Here is a 17613-nt window from a genome sequence, read left to right as displayed (position 1 = left end):
CCATCTTGGGGGGGCTTACACAGCATGGCTCATAGCTTCACTGAGTTACAGAAGCCCCTGTGCCACAACAAGGCTGTTATCCAGGCAGGGGCCTGCGCACTTTATTTCTATTATTATTACATCAGCTCCACCTCAGATCAGTCAGTTTGGTTCAGTCGCTCAGATGTGTCCCACTCTTTGTGACCCCATGGACTGCAGCACGCCAGGCTTCCCTGTCCATCACCAACTCCTGGAGCTTGCTCAAACTCATCAAGTCAGTGATGCCACCTCAGATCATCAGGCATTCGATCCCGGAAGTTGGGACCCCTGCTACAGAGCAAATTCCTCTATTTCTACATTTCTTGGGCCTTTTGCTCAATTTTGAACTCCAAGGAGCTGGCACATTCCCAACTAGAACAGGGCATGTGCCTGCCCCTTGTCGGGTGATGACAGTAGTGCTGGGGTCAGGATTCCAGTCCTACCGGGTGGGACCTGGTAGGGAAAGAGGCAAGTTCTCAAAGCAAAATAAAACTGCTGTTAGGAAGGATAGCAGACGGCCAATGGCAGGAAGCAGCAGTGCCTGCAACAGTCCCATTATGCACAGAACCACCGTCACTAGAGTGCCAGCCCGTGAACCCAGGGCTGTCCATGTAGGCTCTCTCTTAAATCTTGAGCTAGCTCTTGGAGAGTGTATCATTACCCCCATTCCAAAGTGAGGACCCAAAGGCTCACAAAGAAACCTGGTCACATAAAATGAGGGTTTGAGTTCAGACCCTGACCCCAAAGTCCAGTTCTGGGGTCCCTGGGTGGATACAGCAGGGCTTCCAGCTACATGGCTGGCAGATCCAGGAGCTTAGGCCACTCTCAAGCCTGGTTAGTGCAGGGCTGAGCTGTGAGCTGAGCTTCTGGGGAGCAGAGCCTCCATCACTGCCTCTGGTCCGCCAAGGCCTCAGTGGCTGGCTCCGGGTTGGGGTGGGGACAATGTCAAACCAGCCATAGTGTAGTTGCACTACATCCTATCCTGACCCATCTCCCCCATTGTCAGGATTCACATATTCATAATCTGAAACTCCTGTGAAGAAGGAGCCTTCCATTCCCGGGACCACCTGCATCCCACCCACCCATTATGGAGGCACTTAGGGAGGAAAAGAAAGGAAAGTCTGAGGGTGAAGTGGGGAAGGGGTGACGTGAAAAGTCACAAAAAGAGGGCAGGGTTTGACTGCCAGTGCCCAGGACCAGATGGGGCTTTGTGCCCTAGAAACAGCGAGTTCAGAGTGGCCACATGGCTGCTTTAATTAAGCCCAGTTGGAGAGGGCTGAGACACAAGGAGTAGCTGGGGGCAGCTTGTCAGACGGAATCCAGGACAGAATCTCCTCACTGACTGGTCTCTGTGGAGCACTTTCTACGTGGGTGGCCCTGTGCCGCCCACACAGAGTAGCAAAGGACAGGCCTGCGGGGCAGCAGGAGCTGGGCCCGGGGATGCCACAGGGAGCCGATGCATTTCCCAAGGGTTTCCCATCTCACAGAGAGTGAGATGCACCCCGGAAGTAGTTCCAAGGACACATTCCATTTGGGGAGGGAAGCAAATGATCTATAGGGGGCGTTTAGGAGCCGTGTCTGGATCCTTGGTGTCTAACTTCCTGCACTTCTACCAGGTAATCCTGATATCAGACAAAAAACACCTAGTTTAAAAGGTGGCAACTTAGGGGCTTCTCCACAGAGACTGTGGCAAACATGAGAATTATCCCTGAGGCTGTGTGAACTAAAAGTGTAAATAGGTCCTAGCAGGGTAATTTAGATAATTCATGTCTTAGTCTGTTTGGGCTTCTATAACCATACCATATAATCAAGGCAAACTGGAAATGGTCAAACAGTAGATGGCAAGAGTGAATGTCGACGTTTTAGGAATCAGCAAAGTAAAATGGACTGAAATGGGTGAATTTAACTCAGATGACCATTATATCTACTACTGTGGGCAGGAATCCCTTAAAAGAAATGGGGTAGCCATCACAGTCAATGAAATGCAGTACTTGGATGCAATCTCAAAAACAACAGAATGATCTCTGTTCATTTCCAAGGCAAACCATTCAATACCACAGTAATCCAAGTCTATGCCCCGACCAATAATGCTGAAGAAGCTGAAGCTAAATGGTTCTATGAAGACTTACAAGACCTTCCAGAACTAACACCCCCCAAAAAGTGATTATTATATTATAGGGGACTGGAATGCAAAAGTAAAAAGTCAAGAACACCTGGAGTAACAGGCAAATTTGGCCTTGGAGTACAGAATGAAGCAGGGCAAAGGCTAATAGAGTTTTGCTAAGAGAATGCACAGGTCATAGCAAACACCCTCTTCCAACAATGCAAGAGAAGCCTCTACACATGGACATCACCAGATGGTCAACACTGAAATCAGATTGATTACATTCTTTGCAGCCAAAGATGGAGAAGTCAGCAAAAGCAAGACCAGGAGCTGACTGTGGCTCAGATCATGAATTTCTTATTGCCAAATTCAGGCTGAAATTGAAGAAAGTAGGGAAAACCATTAGACCATTCAGGTATGACCTAAATCAAATCCCTTATGATAATACAGTGGAAGTGAGAAATAGATTTAAGGGACTAGATCTGATAGACAGAGTGCCTGATGAACTATGGATGGAGGTTCGTGACATTGTACAGGAGACAGGGATCAAGACCATCCCCAAGAAAAAGAAATGCAAAAAAGCAAAATGGCTGTCTGGGGAGGCCTTACAAATAGCTGTGAAAAGAAGAGAGCCAAAAGCAAAGGAGAAAAGGAAAGATATGCCCATTTGAATGCAGAGTTCCAAAGAATAGCAAGGAGAGATAAGGAAGCCTTCCTCAGTGATCAATGCAAAGAAATAGAGGAAAACAACAGAATGGGAAAGACTAGGGATCTCTTCAAGAAAATCAGAGATACCAAGGGAACATTTCATGCAAAGATGGGCTCGATTAAGGACAGAAATGGTATGAACCTAACAGAAGCAGAAGCTATTAAGAAGAGGTGGCAAGAATACACAAAAGAACTGTACAAAAAAGATCTTCATGATCCAGATAATCACGATGGTGTGATCACTCACCCAGAGCCAGACATCCTGGAATGTGAAGTCAAGTGGGCCTTAGAAAGCATCACTACGAACAAAGTTAGTGGAAGTGATGGAATTCCAGTTGAGCTATTTCAAATCCTAAAAGATGATGCTGTGAAAGTACTGTTCTCAACATGCCAGTGAATTTGGAAAACTCAGCAGTGGCCACAGGACTGGAAAAGGGCAGTTTTCATTCCAATCCCAAAGAAAGGCAATGCCAAAGAATGCTCAAACTACCGCACAATTGCACTCATCTCACATGCTAGTAAAGTAATGCTCAAAATTCTCCAAACCAGGCTTCAACAGTACGTGAACCGTGAACTTCCAGATGTTCAAGCTGATTTTAGAAAAGGCAGAGGAACCAGAGACCAAATTGCCAACATCTGTTGGATATCAAAAAAGCAAAAGAGTCCAGAAAAACATCTATTTCTGCTTTAGTGACTATGCCAAAGCCTTTGACTGTGTGGATCACAATAAACTGTGGAAAATTCTGAAAGAGATGGGAATACCAGACCACCTGACCTGCCTCTTGAGAAACCTGTATGCAGGTCAGGAAACAACAGTTAGAACTGGACATGGAACAACAGACTGGTTCCAAATAGGAAAAGGAGTCCATCAAGGCTGTATATTGACACCCTGCTTATTTAACTTATATGCAGAGTACATCACGAGAAACCCTGGGCTGGATGAAGCACAAGCTGGAACCAAGATTGCCGGGAGAAATATCAATAACCTCAGATATGCAGATGACACCACCTTTACAGCAGAAAGTGAGGAACTAAAGAGCCTCTAGATGAAAGTGAAAAAGAAGAGTGAAAAAGTTGGCTTAAAACTCAACATTCAGAAAACTGAAACCATGGCATCTGGTCCCACCACTTCATGGGAAATAGATGGGGAAACAGTGGAAAGAATGGCAGACTTTATTTTTCTGAGGTCCAAAATCACTGCAGATGGTGACTGCAGCCATGAAATTAAAAGACGCTTACTCCTTGAAAGGAAAGTTATGACCAACCTAGACAGCATATTGAAAAGCAGAGACATTACTTTGTGAACAAAGGTCCATCTAGTCAAGGCTATGGTTTTTCCAGTGGTCATGTATGGATGTGAGAGTTGAACTATAAAGAAAGCTGAGCGCCAAAGAATTGATGCTTTTGAACTATGGTGTTGGGGAAGACTCTTGAGAGTCCCTTGGACTGCAAGGAGATCCAACCAGTCCATCCTAAAGGAGATCAGTCCTGGGTGTTCACTGGAAGGACTGATGTTGAAGCTAAAACTCTAATAGTTTGGCCACCTGATGCAAAGCGCTGACTCATTTGAAAAGACCCTGATGCTGGGAAAGATTGAAGACAGGAGGAGAAGGGGACGATAGAGGATGAGATGGTGGGATGCATCACCAACTCAATGGGCATGAGTTTGAGTAAATTCCAGGAGTTGGTGATGGACAGGGAGGCCTGGCGTGCTGCAGTCCATGGGGTTGCAAACAGTCAGACACGACTGAGCAACTGAACTGAACTGAACCATACCACAGACTAGGTGGCTTAAACAACAGAGATTTATCTCTCACAGTTCTGAAGCCTGGACCTTATTGAGTCTTTACATGGCCTTTCCTCAGTGCATGTGGGAGGAGAGAGTAAGATCTTGTCTTTTAAGGACACTAATCCCATCATGAGGGCTCCACCCTCAATTCCTAATCACATTCCAAAGTTCCTATCTCCTAATACCTCCATACCAGAGGTTAAGGCCTCCATATATGGATTTTTGGAAGACATAAACATTCAGTCCATAACCACCCATATATTATAGACCCAGATCAAACAATGAAGAGGACTTTGGGGGACTTCCTTGGTGATCCAGCGGTTAAGAATCCATGTGCCAATGCAGGGGACATGGGTTCAATCCCTGGTCCGGGAAGATCCCACATGCTGTGGAACAACTCAACCCATGTGCCACCACTACTGAACCCACCGTGTTCCATCTACTGAAGCCTGAGCACCTAGAGTCCATGCTCCACAACCAGAGAGCAGCCCCCACTTCCGCAACTAGAGAAAAGCCTGTGCAGCAATGAAGACACAGCACGGCCAAAAATAGATAGATAAATAAATTCTTTCTAATTTACAGGTTTCTTTTGCTTAAGAAAGTAATAGCATGAGTAATCTAAAAGGATAGTTATCGTTATTAATTAGGATGGTTAAATATTTTAAACAGTGATATTATTAATAAAGTTACCATGAAAACAATAGTTAAATTATTTTACAATTTGCACTTTCAAAGCAATACAAACAGTTGTTATTATTTTAAAAGAACGGATGTAAGTTTAAAAAACTAGAAAAATTTGCACAAAAAATTAGACTGTTTAAATTGGTTCAGCACTTCTCACAACCCAGAAATCAAACTGAAAGCATCCTGTTAGATAAGTATCATTGCATTATTATCTCCCAAACATTCACTAAAGAAGAACATTTAAAATGTCCTGTTTTGGTGTGATCAGATTTAAAAAGTAGCAAAAGAGGATTTGGGGAAAGCTCAAGTTATATTTCCAAGTATAATAGTGCAAACTCATATGAGGAGAGGACCCTGTATAACAAAGAGATGAAGAATCTTTCTGAGACTCACAGCTAACAGATGACAGAGCCAAGATTTGGCTATATGCCCCAGAGTCCTCTTGCTTAATGCATTGCAGTAGTCGCTCAGTCGTGTCTGACTCTTTGTGACCTTACGGACTGTAGCGCTCCAGGCTTTTCTGATCATGGAATTCTCCAGGCAAGAATCTTGGAGTGGGTAGACATTTCCTTCTCCAGGGGATCTTTCCAACCCAGGGATTGAACCTAGGTCTCCTAGGTCTCCTGGGCAGATTCTTTACCATCCCAGCCACCAGGGAAACCAGCTTAATGCATTATGAGGCCCTATAACACCATCTAGAAGGAGGCGGGGGTGGAGGCAGAAAACTACACCGTGTATCTAGAAGCTACTCCTTCAGGCTGCAGGCAAAGACATGATGCTAGGCCAGGAAGCAGGTGGTTTGGCCCTGTTGGAAATACTGACATTTTTAAGCTGTCTAAACTCAGAGACTCTATAGCAAAGTAATTCTAACCTTTAAGAAATAGGAAGGCATAAAATACAATGTTTGATTCAAGTTAAAAATCTGTTCAGTCATTTAAAAATATTTATCTTCTGTCTGGATATTTCCTTTCTTTCCAAGAGTATAGTATGGTCACAGAGACTGAACAACCCATTCTCATTTCACAGAGGGCAGGGCCTTCCTCTGACCATGGAGTTCAGGATACTGGAGCGGATTGCCCTTCTGTTCTCCAGGGAATCTTCCTGACCCAGGGATCAAATCTGGGTCTCCTGCATTGCAGACAGATTCTTCACCATCTGAGCCACCAGGGAAGCCCTTCTCTAGGACCAGAAGAACACAGTTTTCCGTGTCCCCTGCTGGCCCCCCTAGACAGTCCTTGTGGAAAAGAGGAAGAGCATGTCTCAGAAAACTGCAGCCAAATACAATATGCTGTGAACCTGTAACATGTTGCCAATAAGTAATTTGTCCCTTGAGAAATGGTTTCCACCTTTGCCACCCAATCCCTGGCTCCTTTGCCAGTAGAACAACAAGGACCAGTTTCCACAGTGCTGTCACCTGGGCAAGGAGAGCTGACTTGTGGCCCCACCCAATGGGAAGGAACTGGGGTCAAGAAAAGTATTAATATAAGTGTGTGCTTGTTGGGTCAGGACATCCTTCAAGGGAGACCAGCTCTCACATGGGAGCCCGGGCTCTTCCGTCAGGCCTTTGCTGCACCCTGCTGGGCCGGGGTCACAGGCAAGTCTGATGAGCCTGGAGCAGTGTCTAGTGAGCTGTGAGTCCATTCCCCTTTCAGCTGGGTGTCTGCCTAAGGCCACTGGAACCTTTCAAAAATCACTTGTTCTGGGCTCATTGCCGAGCTCCAGGATCTATTTGCCAAGTGGGATGTAGGTCGAGAGCAGGGCTGGGCTGTGGGGAGGCCGGGGCTGGTGGGGGCAGAGCCATGCTGGCTCCAGTTTCCCAGGTGGAAGGAGGGGGACACTCACTAATGTGGCTTCTTGTGGACAAGTGTGCTGCCTGTGGATCTACAGGGATCTGTCTTGGTTAGCATCCGCTTCTAGTGGAGCAATTGCTTTGCTTTCTATTCAGCCAGTGAGCGGTTTTTGAGCCCCTATTTTGTGCCTGGCTAGAAAGACAAAGACAAAGTCCCCACCATGAAGGAGTGCATAGGTTCCCAGGAAGGGGCCTCCCCTTGAAGAGAAAAGGGGTGCAGCCTCCGAGGGTCCTCTTCTTGCATTGAGTGTGGTAGGGAGGGAGGCACCCCTTTTCTGGACACAGATGATGAGTCTGAGTGATGCTGACCTCTCCAGCTCCTCCTGAGTGAAGTTATCAAACACAGGCTGAGCTGCTAAGGATGAGTACAAAGATCTGTGCTGCCCAGGACAGCAGCCACTGGCCACCCATGGTGGCTGAAAATGAAGTAAAATTTCAAGGGCTCAGAGCCACCCATACTGCTGGCAGCTGTATGAGACAGAGCAGATGCAGAACACTCTGCTATTCTTGCGATTTCTATTGGCTAGTCTTCCTGCATAGATAATTGCAACAGAATTGTCCATAGTGGGTAAGCATGGAGGGAAGGGCTTACACCAGCTGAAGTGTGTGTGGGATGGGGAGTGGAATTGGGAAGCCATTGGAGGCAGGAAGAGCTTCTCCAGGAGCCACCTCTCAGCTGAGCCACACCCGAGGCTCCCAGCCATCTCCCAGAGCAGGACACAGCTCAGACCTCACCTTGAACATTGGTGACCTGGTCACCTTCATGTTCCCACGTCTTCTCATCCACTCCGTGGCTATGTTTGTACCATCCAATGGATCTCAAAGTGCATCAGACATCCCTGGATAGCTTGTTAAAAGAAAGATTCCTGGGCTTCACCCCTAGGTTCTGAGCAGTAAGACTGGGGTGAGGCCATAGAATTTGGATTTCTAGCAAATTCCTAGGTGATGCTGATGTTGAGCGTCCAGGAACCACACTTGGAACACCGTGGATATGGTCCAAAGAACCACATCAATTGACCCGTTCATTCCACAAATATCGACACTGTTTAATGCTGCCTTGTGCCTGGTGCTCTTTCTGGATGTGAGCAACCAGAGAACTTACATTCTTGGGAGGAGAGACGCACAGCAAACAAACCTGTGTTGGGTGGTAATGAACATTGTGAAGAAGCATAAAGCAGGGCAAGGGAAGAGGCCTCTCAGACAGATCATATTTGAGCAGAGAGACCTAAAGACAGTGGAGAGCAGGTATGACCCAGCTTTTCTGGCCCCATTTTTTTCCTCTGCCCTCAGCTTTTTAATTTGAAACATGAGAGTACCGTTAAAAATCAAGGGCATCAGGAGATTTCCCTGGCGGTCCAGTGGCTAAGACTCCACACTTCCACTGTAGGGGATATGGGTTCAATCCTTGGTTGGGAAACTAAGATCCCACAGGCTGCAGGGCATGATCAAAATATAGATAAATAAAATTTAAAAACAAAGGGCATCAGTCTATTCAATAGTGAAGTTTTGAAGACAGATTCGATTGTGTGGGCATATGTTTCATTGAAAAGAAGCCTGAGGCTAAAGGCCATAGATTTGAGACCAGCTTGCAGCTCTGCCTTTGGGTCCCAGCAACCGAGCAGAGTTAGGGTGTCGATTGCCAAGGAGGCCACCACCATCCCTTCTACATGGTGACTTGGGACCCTCCATCCACATGGCTCAAGCTCATTTCCAGGTCTCTTTCCCACCCATCCCACTTAGGCCAAAATGCAACTGTGTACAAATGAGGTGGGCAGAGTGTGGCCTGGCACCTGGGGTGTCCACACATTGGCGTCTGAGAGTCCTACTGATGGGGGTAGAGCTGCTGTGGGAGGGGCGGGGGCCAGACCCGGTCAAGTCTATACTTGCTTCTTGTCCTGGGTCCTGTCAGCCCCAACCAATTAGCTGAATGCTCCTTACTTCTATCCAGCTTTGGAGTGCAGACAGAAGAGAGCAAGTCAGCCAACACTTTATCAGCCATTGCTGGAAAGACAAGCCCATGCTGCAATGACCGGGCTCCCTCCATAGAGGAAAGCTCTTGGTTATACCCTGTTATAAACACAGCTTTCAGAGTGAAGGGCAGACCAAATGCCTTTAACACCTAATTTTCCTTTTCAACCTGTAATATCTTTTAGGCCCAGCTGTCTCAGGCCTTAAATGGAGTTTCCGATAAGGCAAAAGAAGCAAAGGAGTTTCTGGTTCAGCTGAAGAACATTCTGCAGCAGATCCAGGTAAGCCCAGACCCCACCCCTCTGCAGAAGGGATGTGAGACACGGATGAGGCAAGGGAAGGCCCCTGACAGCACTTCTCAGTGTTGAACACAGGAGGCCCAACTGCTCCGCTGCACAGCCTCGGGTGTTGCACCCAACCCACTGGCACCCATGAGCCATCCGGTAGGAAAGGGATTTCGCTTGAACTCAGAAAGAATCATAGAAAGAGAGCCAGATAGAAATAATGCAGGGCCATACAGTGCTACCAGTGTCTGTATACAGTGCTTTCATACCAAATGCATCATAATAGAAAAGCATCAGTTACTAAATAAATGTATTTACTGAGCACCCACGCTGTGTCATGTACAAGCCCGACACTGATCGATAAGGTGCAGTCTGTGCCCCCAGGAGCTCTGTCTGTCAGGGAGAGAGTGTATAAATGCACGCAGGGAGGAACTTTCACACAGATCACGAACTTCCTGGTGTCTGGGTGGAAAAGGGGGACTGAGGGCATTGAACTCTAAACCCGCCTATAGAAACCACCCTTCCCAATAAGCTAAAGCAACGAGTTCAGCCACCAGGCATTTCCTTTCCTGTTTCTAATGTTTCAGAACACCAGCTATTTGGTGGGGTTGCTATAACAAAGCACCACAGACTGAGTGGCTTCAACCCCAGTAACCTATTTTCTCACAGTTATGGAGGCTAGAAGTTCAAGATCGAAGCGTGGGCAGGGGTGGTTCCTCCTGAGGGCTCTCTCCTGGGCTGGCAGACAGCCACCACCCCACTGCGTCCTCAGGGGGCCCTCCCTCTGTGCCTGTCTGTGTCCTGACCACCTCTTCTAAGGACACAGTCATGTTGAATCAGAGCCCAGCCTAAGGACCTCATTTAAGTTACTTCTTTCAAGGCCGTTTCTCCAAACACAGTCTTGTTCTGAGGTCATGCGGGTTCGGACTTCATCATAGGAGCTTGGGACAGGGGTGGGAGAAAACACATTAGCCCATGACACGAGGTCTGAATCCAGGCTGGTCTGAGAGGTGTTGAAGGATTCTTTTTCACAACTGAGAAAGACAGATCCTACAGCCAGACCACTGGGTTTTGTTCGTTTTACTGTTATCTGATTATGAAAAGTAAAAATATGTTCTAGAAACTGTGAAAAGTAGAAAATAGCAGACAAAAGTACCAGAAGTTCACCAATATCTCACCCCTTTAAGTGGCCACCCCACTATTTTGACACTCTCTTCCATTCGTTCACACACACACACACACACACACACACACACGCAGTGTGCAATTATGCTGCACACTTGTAGCTGCTTTTTTTTCTTGTTAAGTCTCTCATGAGTGTTTCCCATGACACTGAGAACCCTCACAAACCCGCACGGCTCAGGTGACGTTGAATATTCGTTCCGTCCTCCGATGTGCTGAGACTCACGTGCACGGTCTCCAATCTGGAAGCAGGACCACTCTCTCTGGGGCCCACTTGCTGACGTGGCTGTGTCTCTAGCACCGGCCATGTCTCTGTGTGTCTCCTCCCTAAAGCTCTCTGCGTCCCACAGGAGAATGGCCTGGACTACGAGGCCTGCCTGGTGGCTCAGTGTGATGCGCTGGTCGATGCTCTGACCCGGCAGAAAGCCAAGCTGCTCACCAAGGTCACCAAAGAGAGGGAGCACAAGCTGAAGGTGGGTGCCCGGGCAGCCAGTGCACCCAGTCCCATCCCCCTCCCTGGCCAGGGTTGGGAACACGCGGTGTAGACACAGGGTCAGTGTTAGCTGAGGGTATGAATGAATGAACGAGTGAGGGGAGGAAGCACTGAGCAGGTTCCCTGGGACCTACTTGCCGCTTTGCCTGTAGTAATCGCCATGCCTACTCTCCCTCCAAAGCGGGGATGAAACCCCTGAATCCTGCTGCTTTCAGTCAGAAGCCCCCCTCTCCCATCTGCTGGGCCCTTGCTTTCTGTGGAAGACACACTCCCTGCTCCCATCTTGCAGAGCGGAGATGGCCTCCTTGGATGACGAGGGCTGTGCTCAGGGCCCCGGCTCGGCCCGTCCGTCAGGTTCTCTGGTGTTTGGTGCTCGCGTGGTCAGCATGGTGGCCAGTGACCACCGTGGAAAGGCAAGACTTCCCTCACTCGCACCGGGCCCCCGGTCCAGGCAGCTGCCCCGTGAACATCCTGCCTTGATGAAAACTACTCACTTCAGGGTCTGGGCTCGATCTATTTCATAGACATTTCTCAACTGAACCAGAAATATTACTGAAGGGCGAGAAGGAATGCGTGTTGGGGGTGGTCCATGGTTTACATGCAAAGCAGTTGAGCCCCTCAAATGATCACCCAGCAAGTGAGAGTGGGGGGCATGGACTGGTCACTTGGGAGGGTTCAGATTGTGTACGTTCTCTGCTTTTTATCCAGAGTTCAGGAAGTGTGCTCTGTTGGGTGTGGCAGGCCTTCTCATGGGGCAATGTGTCCAATTACTCCCCTGTAACGAGGGCACGTGGAGCTCAGGATCAGAGCAGTGGCAGGAGAGGGTACAAGGGAGTCGAGAACAGTGTTGCCTCCTGCTGCAGCCGAGCTGTTCATCCACGAGACGGTTACCAGGGGTCCTTTTCATGGCAGATGGTTTGGGACCAGATCAATCACTGCACACTGAAGCTGCGCCAGTCCACTGGGCTGATGGAGTACTGCCTGGAGGTGATCAAAGAGAACGACCCCGCCGGGTTCCTGCAGGTGAGCGGGCTGGCGGTCCTTCTTCCAACTCCATGGCCACGTCCCACACCAGCCAAGGTTCTAGGAAAGTCCCTCCCCATGGCTTGGAGTTGAGCAGATTCTCCTGTGCTCAGTGAGTCCAGAATACCTGAAATCTCATCTTGGCTGTTCTCACAAGCTCTGACCTCGCTCTGGGTCATCATTAAATGAGGAGATCAAACATCACAGTCTCTAGGCCTGCAGTGCCACACTCTCGTGGCTCGACTTCCTAGAACACCAGTGCAACATTTTCCCCACAGATGAAAGAAGACAGTCTGCCAGTAAAGCTGGAAAGATTGCACTGGAAGAAGTGAGTTAGTAGAATCCACATGACCCCCAGTGGGCAGAGTCCCACAGGTCTGGACAGAATACTGCAGCCCAGAAAGCCCGGGCTGCCTTGCTGGGCAACCCCCAGCAGCTAGGCTAATCCGGGTCACGAGCATCTCTCGGGAACACTTCTGTGACTCAAACGAAAGCCCAGTCCTCCGTCTGTGGGGAAAATGATGAATCTCCTTGATTGGTCCGCAGGAAGGGTGCATGGGCATCATAGCTCTACAGGGACACGTGCAAATGTTCTGAATGAGCAAGACTTTCTCCAGCAGAGAACAGAGCTGTGGGTTTGATACAGTGAGAGTTTGGAGCAGAAGCTGCAGAACAACATGGGGGAAAGACAGTGGGAGGGAGGAAGTGGTCCAGTCCTGGGCTGAAGGAGATGCTTTCACATGCTAGGACAAACCACTAGTGAGTTTCACTTTGCAAAGTGCGGGATCTAGCAAAAGAAGAATATGCAGAGTGTTTCTGTATATTTTATAAGTACCGTTTGCTTCCAAACAAACTTAGTTACAAAACAGAAAGAGACTCACAGACTTAGAAAATGAACCAGTGGTTGCTGAGGGGAATGGATAGGTAGGGAATTTGGCAAGTTCATGGACACACTGTTACATACAAAATGGATAACCAACAAGGACCTACTATAGAGCACAGGGAACTCTGCTCAGTGTTATGTGGCAGCCTGGATGGGAGGGGGGATTTATGAAGAATGGATACATGTGTATATATGGCCAAGTTCCTTGGCTGTTAACTTGAAACTATCACAACATTGTTAATAGGCCATCCCCCAGTACAAAATAAGAAGTTTGAAAAAATAAATAAAAAGTATCATTTGCTTTACAAAAGGGTTTAGCCTAAAACAGCAAGTGCTTCTTTACAAGGAATATGCCTGACCTATGCAGATGATTTAAACAATACAATGCATTTTTATTTACCCCCATACCAGCATGGGTCCTGACATCTCTGCCAGGGCTTGAGAGGGCATTCTTAACACAGCCACCCCCTGAGCCCATGGAGATGAAGCCCCTATCCTTTCCTCACCACCTGCTGTGTTATTTTTCCTTTGCACATGGACACCCTAAACTCTGTGCTTCCTTTAAGATCTCAGATGCCCTGATCAAGCGTGTCCAGGTGTCTCAAGAGCAGTGGGTCAAAGGCGCCCTGGAGCCCAAAGTGTCCGCGGAGTTTGAGCTGACCTTGGACAGCGAGCCGCTGCTGCAAGCCATCCACCAGCTGGACTTCATTCAGATGAAATGTAGGGGTGAGCCGTGGTTGGCCCAGTTCAGTTGTTGCTTCTTCTGGAAGAGGCATCCACTCTGCAGGGCAGCTCATGCATCGGAAGACTTGTGACCCTGGCCCAGATTGGGAGGGAGGGACTTCTGCAGCACAGACCTGGGTTCAGGTTCCAGTTCAGTGTTCTCGAGCTGGTGACCTCTGCGGGTAGCCCCCAGCCTGAGCCACAGTTTTCGCATGTATGAAAGAGGATCGTTTGTTCGTCCAGAGACACCTATTGAGTGTTTATCACCATCCTCAGTGTTCGGGACACAGCCATGAACAAGTCCACAGACTCCCTCACAAGACTGAGCTGGCATCTAGAGAAGGAAATAGGCAGTGATACAACAGATATACCCTGATGGTGGCGGGTGTGACCGACAAGGTGCTTTTTGAGAAGTGAAAGTGTTAGTTGCTCAGTCATGTCTGACCCTTTCTGACCCCATGGACTGTAGCCTGCCAGGCTCTTCTGTCCATGGAATTCTCCAGACAAGCATACTGGAGTGCGTAACCATTCCCTTCTCCAGGAGATCTTTCCAATTAGGGATCAAACCTGAGTCTCCTGGATTACAAGCTGATTCTTAACCATCTGAGCCACGAGGGAAGCCATTTTTTGAGAAGAAGGCATTAGTATGGGGGTAGTGTTTCGAGGTGAGAAGGAAAGAGATGCAGTATAAAGGAAGAAGGTTCCAGGCGGCAGAGGGCAGGTATAAGTTTGCTGTGTTCCAAGCAGAGCAAGGCTGGAGGTGACAGCAGTGTGAGAAGGTGATGGGTGGTAGAGGTGAGTTCAGAGAGCCGGGGGGACACAGGCTATGAGTTAAGAAAAGTTTGCATAACTTTCCCCAGGTTACAAAATTAGCATGTGAGGTCACCCTGCCTCTCCAGAGACATTAAGGGTACATTCAGGAGAAGGCGATGGCACCCCACTCCAGTACTCTTGCCTGGAAAATCCCATGGATGGAGGAGCCTGGTGGGCTGCAGTCCATGGGGTCGCTGAGGGTCGGACACGACTGAGTGACTTCACTTTCACTTTTCACTTTCATGCATTGAAGGAAATGGCAACCCACTCCAGTGTTCTTGCCTGGAGAATCCCTGGGACGGGGGAGCCTGGTGGGCTGCCATCTATGGGGTCACACAGAGTCGGACACGACTGAAGCGACTTAGCAGAAGCAGCAGCAGTGGAGGGAATAAAACTCTTTGGGGGTTTGTTTTTTTTAACCAATATATCAAAGAGCTGAGCACCACAGTTCAGAAGCTGTGAACTCAGGAAAATGCTCACTTGCAAAGTATGTGGCCATTTTTAAACCGAAGACACCCAATCTCTGTGCTCACTCCCACACTCAGTTTGCACCTGAGGTAAGGTTTGGAAATGTCATCTGCCCCAGGTGTGAATGAGGCGTGGTTCTGGGAACAGAATAAGCCTGGCAGGAGTTGGGGCTCTGGAAGGTGGGGTTGCTGAAAGAGGCCGCTTGGAGCTGCTCCTGACAGGGTGGGGTGGTGGAATTCACAGAGGAAGTGGAAAAGCGAGAAGCAGTGCCCAGGGATGCAGAGAGGACTCCTTCCACACTGATAACCCAGGGTCCTGGGGCCAGTCTGCATGGAGCCAGCCCTGAGATGACATCCATAACAGACAGTGCTCACACCCCACTAAACTGTCCACCAAAATGTGGAAGATGGTGCCCTAACATCTGGACCCAAATGGAAATCTGTAGTTTTTACAAAAACTCATGTTGCAGTGTTCCCTTTGAAAAATGTCAGCAGGGACTATGCATGCATGCATGCTAAATCGCTTCAGTTATGTCCACCTCTTTGCAACCCTATGGACCATAGCCCACCAGGCTCCTCTGTCCATAGGATTCTCCAGGCAAGAATACTAAAGTGGGTTGCCGTGCCCCCTTCCAGGGGAACTTCCCAACCCAGGGATGGAACCCAAGTCTCTTATGTCTCCTGCATTGGCAGGCAAGTTCTTTATCACTAACGTCACCTGGGAAGCCCCAGCATAGACTATATTTCTAAAATCTCTTGAGCCTGAAGACAACTAGAGAATAAAAAGATACTCCCGAGCTCACCTTGATAGAACTGATGATACACTTGACTTGAATCCCTAATTCCATGGGTAGATTGTCCCATACTCTAAGATTGCCTCACCTTCCAGGATCTAGTTCCCTAGGCCTTTAAAACACTCCCAGACAAAGGTTTCAATGTGTCTCTGTGTTTTGCCTGTTGCCCACCCCCAACCACAACTTCACGGGCCCCAGGTGTGAGCTGCACGTGACTCCATGCAGAGGGTATGCAGAGGCCTTGCCGTGCTGGGAGGCACAGGCGGTCAGGCTCTGCTGCAAGTCCTAGGGAGCCGCTCGTGGGTCAGAATCAAAACCAGTGATACTCAGTGGGCCAGTGGGGAGAGGACACCTTGTCCTCAGGGCTCCAGACTCAGAGGGGTAGCAGCAACTGCCACGTCTCTGAGTCTCTCCTGGCCTCAAATCCCAGGACCCCCCTCCCAGGCTAGGAGGCCCACAGAGTGTGCATACAAGCAGCAGGGAGTGGCGCAGGTGGTCGCCTTCCCTCTGGGGTGCCCTGCAGGGTGTGCACACTGAAGCCCGCCTGTCCCGTCACAGTGCCGCCCGTGCCCCTGTTGCAGCTGGAGAAGTGCTGCACCCGGAACAACAGCGTCACGCTGGCCTGGAGGACACCGCCCTTCACCCACAGCCCCGTGGACGGCTACATCCTGGAGCTAGACGACGGCGACGGGGGGCAGTTCCGGGTGAGGCCTGCTGCGGGGGGCGGGGGGCGAGGCTCGCACTGTCCCAGCCTCTGGGCCACTCCGTGTGGCTGCCCCTAACTCTGATAACAGAGTTATCAGTCCCAAGAACGCAGGACTGGTGGGCCTGGGCTCATGGGACACGCAGGGGGTCTCTCTACCGAGAGCTAGGTCTGGGCAGGCAGAGAAAGTTCAGGATGGCTTTTCTGTGAAGACTGACGCAGGTCGGAGGCCAAGGCAGAGCTCAGAAAAGGTGTCCCCCACACAGACCTGTTTCCCAGCTGACCCAGCAGTATCTCGTCAATGCCCTCCCACACATCCCCCCCAAGCAGCCTCCTACTCCCTCAGTGTTCCCACACAACTGCCCTGCCCCGTTCACTAATTAGCTCATCTGGCAAGGTGATCTGCACGGGAAGACACATCAAAAACGGTTGTAGGGTTTGGGTGATGATCTACGTTCAGGTCCCCAGTGATGAAATACATGGGGAGAGTACAGACCCTTAGTGAGTCAGAAATGTATCTTCCAGTCTCACCCTGTGGTGGGAACCCTGACAGCTCCCCACCCCATCCCCCCAACAGAGCTCTACCGAGACATCACAGTGGAGTTCAGACCCCTGTCCAGTAATTTTGTTGACAATGAACTCCAGGAAGCACAAACTCTGGCTCTTCTTAGAGCTTCACCTTTCTGTCCCCAAGAGACTAAATAAAGACTCATTCTATCAAACCAGAGCAATCATAACAATTCTCATACTTCTTCTCCTGGAACTGGTACCCATTCAAGGAATCTTACCAGAGTCAGTGTTCCTTTTGTTTTCCTCAACAGGATTTACGCCTGTGTCTTTTCATTTTTTTGTTTTGTGAATGCCAGAGTTGTAGTACTCCATGAGGGAAAATTGAGTCCCTGGGAATATGGGCTCTTTAGGGAAGAGAGAAGCTGATGTCACATTGGTCAGGAAGAGCAGGTCATACACTGTCTGGTCATGCAAATGAGCGAGGAACTAACAGAGTTCCTTGACTAACCAGAAACCAGGAAGACAGTTTATGGTTTTGAAATGGGATGAAGGAAAAGAAGCCACCAGTACTTCCCTGGTAGTCAGTGGTTAGGAATCTGCAGGGGACATGGGAAACTA

At 49.0% G+C, this 17613-nt stretch overlaps 1 protein-coding gene across 2 annotated transcripts in view; it reads left to right on the top strand.

Moving 5' to 3' along the window:
* The window catches only part of TRIM67 (tripartite motif containing 67), a 62209-nt gene that overhangs the window by 28985 nt on the left and 15611 nt on the right, over positions 1–17613 (top strand). Inside the window, exons 2-6 of one of the 2 annotated variants that reach the window (XM_086381313.1) lie at positions 9306–9401; positions 10937–11059; positions 11992–12102; positions 13552–13705; positions 16341–16486. In XM_086381313.1, the coding sequence (XP_086237439.1) occupies positions 9306–9401; positions 10937–11059; positions 11992–12102; positions 13552–13705; positions 16341–16486 (630 nt within the window). Of the gene's footprint in view, positions 1–9305; positions 9402–10936; positions 11060–11991; positions 12103–13551; positions 13712–16340; positions 16487–17613 lie in introns of both variants that reach the window. The other variant, XM_086381312.1, reaches the window with a different exon arrangement.

The sequence above is a fragment of the Bos grunniens genome, chromosome 28 (genome assembly GCF_055505025.1).
Source record: "Bos grunniens cultivar Pamir isolate PY7600 chromosome 28, Bosgru_T2T1.0, whole genome shotgun sequence".
Classification (NCBI taxonomy): Eukaryota; Metazoa; Chordata; class Mammalia; order Artiodactyla; family Bovidae; genus Bos; species Bos grunniens.
Note: the sequence above shows the minus strand (reverse complement) of the source record. Positions and strands in the feature narration are given on the sequence as shown.